Source organism: Triticum dicoccoides, chromosome 4A (genome assembly GCF_002162155.2).
Source record: "Triticum dicoccoides isolate Atlit2015 ecotype Zavitan chromosome 4A, WEW_v2.0, whole genome shotgun sequence".
NCBI classification, from domain to species: domain Eukaryota; kingdom Viridiplantae; phylum Streptophyta; class Magnoliopsida; order Poales; family Poaceae; genus Triticum; species Triticum dicoccoides.
Window position 1 is genome coordinate 249,852,281 of NC_041386.1, and position 4,748 is coordinate 249,857,028.

Genomic DNA, 4,748 nt, shown 5'->3' on the forward strand with positions numbered 1-4,748 from the left:
GGTGGTTCCTCTTACGTTCACCTTGATGATTACATCGAGTGGAATCCACCGAGGGTGGCTCCTCAGGGTTCCCTTGGTGTTAGACACATGGTTACTATGACTTTACCATGAACCATTTTACTAAAGACGGGCCGGCCCTGTGGGGTACCCACGCGAGCTTAATTGCGAGTGATGAGGAGTCGGTTGACTTGGAGGGTGCCCGCGAGATGACTACGAGGCGTGGCCGGGCATTCTTAGCCCTTGCCGCAAGTCCTCGAGACGGGGTGACGGGGTCACATCTTTCGTGAGTCTCTGCTTGTTACCGTGCGTTCCTAATCCACTACGATTTGGATATTTGATACGAGGGGCCTCTGGCCTGATATCGCTAACCATCACGTGGGCATAGTATGGGCGTTCTACGTCGTATGCATCAGCCGAAGCTTAATAGACGTCAGCAACTGAGCGGCGCGCACCGGATTGGACTGGAATGCCTCGCCTTGTATAAGGGAGGCTAGGTCTGCTCACCGGTTGCCCACGCAACGTGTAGGAGTTCCCAGGGCGATGGCCCAAGACCCCTGGGGGCAGTGGCGAGTCCAATGGGCAGGCTTCAACAGGCTGAAGCCTGCCCTCGATAGAAAGCGATTTTTTTACTACTAGTATGCTTCGTTTCGGCCCGGACCAACTAGTCCCAGCGCCCAGCCCATCAACTCCCAGCTCCCAGCCAGACGTGTTTCTCATTCTCATTCGATCCAGCAGAGAGCAGAGAAGCGTCGCCCCCAATCCTAACCCTAGGCAGCAAGCCGCTCCGCCGCCCCCCCCGGTCCCCCCGACTCGACCTCGTACAGGCGCTCGACGGCGGCACGGCCACCTCGTCCAGGCGGTCCACAAAGTGCGCGCGTCGACGATAGGCTGCAGGACTCACGCGGCATCGAAGGCCCCTGACGGCCTGACCCTGAGTGCAGCCGCCAACTCGTCGTTGGCCAGAGAAGTGGAGCCGCCGGCTGGCCAGAGTGAGCATTCGGCTCGCATAGCCGCACACTGCCACGCCCCATTCCAAGCTGAGCGCATCCAATACTGGCTAAGGTATAATTCCCAGTTTGCTTCCAAGTTCCATAATTCCATTCCTTTCTTTAATTTGGCTCATATCAATTACAGTTTGTTTGCTAGTTCATGCGCTATTAGTTGATTTAGGTCAATTACAATTTATTTGCAGATTTAAAAATGAAGAGAAAAACTATGAGTATGCATAGTTTTTATGCAAGCAGTTCAATTACCCCTCCCCAAAGGTCTGCTCCTCCCCCTACCAATGTCGAACCTGAACTTGAACCAACTAATGTGACTGCAAATCCCCTCCCCTTAATTGTTGTGGGCACAATCCCTCCTCCTGAACGCCCAAATGAATCCCCAAATGTTGAGATGAATCATACCACAATTGATGAGAGTACAAACCAACCAAGGCAACCTATACCAGAATTTCATCCAAGTCAAATTATTTCCGATCCAGGACTTCAAATACCAATAGAAGATCATGCTCCTGAAATTAGAAGTGATGTGAGACGAGCTTATTTGTTGAAAGGGAGAAACAAAGCTATTGGGCATAATTTTGAAAAGACAAAGGATGGTAAAATTTGGAGATCCTTTCAACCTACGTGGTTTGATACGTATGATTGGTTGGAATATAGTGTGGAAAAGGAGGCCGCTTTTTGCTTCCATTGCTTTCTTTTCAAGAAACCATCACAAGCCATTAGATTTGGAAATGATGTTTTCACAAAAGATGGTTACACTCGTTGGAAAACAGCCCTAAGTAATTTCAGGAAGCATGTTGGTGGTCCATCTAGTTACCACAACATTGCTAAGGGAGATTGTGATGATTTCAACAATCAGAGAGCAAGTGTGGCTACCCAATTTCGTGTGTACAACAAGGAGTCTGAGATATCTTATAAAATCCGCCTAACTGCATCATTGGATTGTGCAAGGTATCTCATAGCACAAGGTGAAGCTTTTCGTGGGCATGACGAATCCTCCACTTCCATCAACAAGGGCAATTTCAGAGAGTTATTGGACTGGTATAAGGACAAGAAAGAAGATGTGAAGGAGGCATTTGATAAGGGGCCAGGAAACGCACAAATGATTTGTTCCGGCATCTAGAAGGACCTTGCTACAGCTTGTGCAATGGAGGTAACCAAAGTTATTAAGAATGACATTGGAGATAAGAATTTCTCAATACTTATTGATGAAGCTAGAGATTGCTCAATAAAGGAGCAAATGGCGGTGATTGTCAGGTAACACATGCCATATTCTAGTGTTTTTTTAAATTGTTCTACTAATGTTTACTAATCTGATTTCCTGATGCATGTAGATTTCTAGATGATCATGGAGTGCTTCAAGAGCGATTCCTTGCAATTAAGCACATCACAGATTGTACATCTGCTGGAATTAAAAAAGCTTTGGTTGATGTGTTGGAATATCATGGTTTGTCAACTTCTAGGCTACGTGGTCAGGGTTATGATGGTGCTTCCAATATGAGAGGGGAATTCAACGGTTTGCAAAAACTGGTTAGAGATGAAGCTCCGTATGCATTTTATGTTCATTGCTTTGCTCACCAGTTACAGTTGGTGGTTGTCAATGTGGCTCAATGTAGTCCTGCTATTGCTGATTTCTTCAACTATATTCCGTTGATAGTTACTCAAGTGTGTTCATCTTGCAAAAGGAAGGATGCATTACTTGCCAAACATCAAGATGAGTTGTTAGATTTGATGGAGAATGGAAGATCACAGCCGGAACCGGGCTGCATCAAGAATCTAACATAACAAGGCCAGGAGATACTCGTTGGGGCTCACATCTCAAAACTTTGCTTCGTATATTCACAATGTGGAATGCTGTGGTGGAGGTGCTAGGAATTGTTGTGGTTGATGCCCGAGAACACACATGTCAAGGTGGAGCTAGAGATTTGCTTAAAAACATGGAATGCTTTGAATTTGTGTTCATCATGTTGTTCTTAATAAACTTGTTGAGCAACACAAATCATCTATCCCAAGCTTTGCAAAGAAAGAATCAAAACATTGTTGAAGCCATGCGTTTGATCTTGGATGTGAAAGAAAGCTTGCAGAGCATGAGGGACAATGGGTGGGAGTCTTTATTCTGCCAAGCCAAGAACTTTTGTGAAACACATGGTATTGATGTGCCAAACATGGATGATCTTGTTGGAGCTATGGGTCAATCTGTTCGCACTAAGAATAAGGTGACTCGACTTCATTATTACAAGGTTAGCATATTCAGTGTTGCCATTGATGCAACTATCACTGAGATGAATCACCGATTCAATGAAGTTTCCACCGAGTTATTGGATTGTATGTCTTGTCTTAATCCAGCAAACAACTTCTCCAAGTTTAACGTTGACAAACTTATTCGGCTTGCTGAAATTTATGATGAGGACTTCACAGAAGCTGGTCGGTTAATGCTAGGAGTAGACCTCCCAAGATTTCTTATGAACATTAGGAGAAGTGAGGAGTTTAATGGATGTCGGGATGTGTCCACACTTGCTCGGTTGATGGTTGAAACAATGAAACACACATCTTTCCAGTTGGTATATCGCCTCATTGAGTTGACACTTATTCTTCCTGTGGCCACTTCATCCATTGAGAGAATATTTTCAGCAATGAAGATAATCAAGACAGATTTGCGCAACAAACTATCAGATGATTGGCTAAATGATTTGATGGTGTGCTACTGCGAGAAAGAGATATTTAGAAGCATTCCTGATGACCAAATCATGATACAATTCCAGAAAATGAGGGATCGGAAAGGACATTTGCCTCATGAGTTTCATGTGATTTCTTAGAGGTATTGATGCCACTGTTACTAGTTTCAATACTTATTCGTTCATGACTTATTGTTATATCACTGACAAGTGTACTAATGTGAACAGATGGCTTGCAGGAGGTGCCTTACGCATACATTTCTATATTTTGGTGTGAAGGTGTTCTATAACTACAGTACTAGTTAGTAAGAGCAACATTTCATTGTCCTTTTGTTGTTACTTCTCTTGTACTTTGATACCTTGTGTATGAATTGTATTAACATTTCTAGTATGGTTAAACATGTTATTACTATTGCTCTTGAAAATTTTCATGTCTTTTTGAGCACTGGTTTGGCAGATATTGTCTTCGCAATACCAATATTAGTTTAAAATTCAATTGTTAAAACCTTTCAAAAAAATCCAGTAAATAGTACATGTTTCCAGTAGTATTCCTGGAAAGCTTGAGCACATTTGCACAAATGGCCTAGAAAATAATGGCTATTTAGCTAAGCAGATTCAGAATTTAGTTCAAATTTAATATGTTTCAAACATTCCAGAAAAAATCCAGTAAATACCACATGCCTCCAGTAGTATTCTGGGAAAGTTTGATCACATTTGGACAAATGGACTAGGAGATGATGTTGTTTTTCTTCAAACGGACGTTTCGTTTTTTTTCTCTGTTAACTTTGAGCCCACCCTCCATTTTCTTTCTGGATTCGCCACTGCCTGGGGGCGTAGGTTTAGTCCGGCATGCTGACCTCTCTATTAAGCCTAGGTCGGGGTGCGTCGTATTGTTTGACCAAGGCCGGGCATGACCAAGTAAAGTGTGTCCCGCCGGAGTTAAGCAAGCGTGGTGGGTAAGTTGGTGCACCCCTGCAGGGAAGAAAACATCTATCGATAGCCTGTCCTATGGTAACGGACACTTGGAGTTGTATCCCGATCGATACAACTAGAACTGGATACTTGTGAT

At 43.9% G+C, this 4,748-nt stretch overlaps 1 protein-coding gene across 1 annotated transcript; it reads left to right on the forward strand.

The window, feature by feature from the left end:
• Positions 1–479: 479 nt before the first annotated feature.
• LOC119285736 lies at positions 480–4,136 on the forward strand. Its single transcript, XM_037565068.1, has 3 exons — positions 480–2,261; positions 2,339–3,822; positions 3,908–4,136. Exon 2 carries the CDS (start codon positions 2,849–2,851, stop codon positions 3,818–3,820), a length of 972 nt encoding a protein of 323 aa, XP_037420965.1. The 5' UTR covers positions 480–2,261; positions 2,339–2,848; the 3' UTR covers positions 3,821–3,822; positions 3,908–4,136.
• The last annotated feature ends 612 nt before the right edge of the window (positions 4,137–4,748 follow it).

Bases quoted from the DNA above. Each gene is read 5' to 3' on its own strand.
- LOC119285736 (XM_037565068.1), top strand. From the start codon at position 2,849: ATGTGGAATGCTGTGGTGGAGGTGCTAGGAATTGTTGTGGTTGATGCC.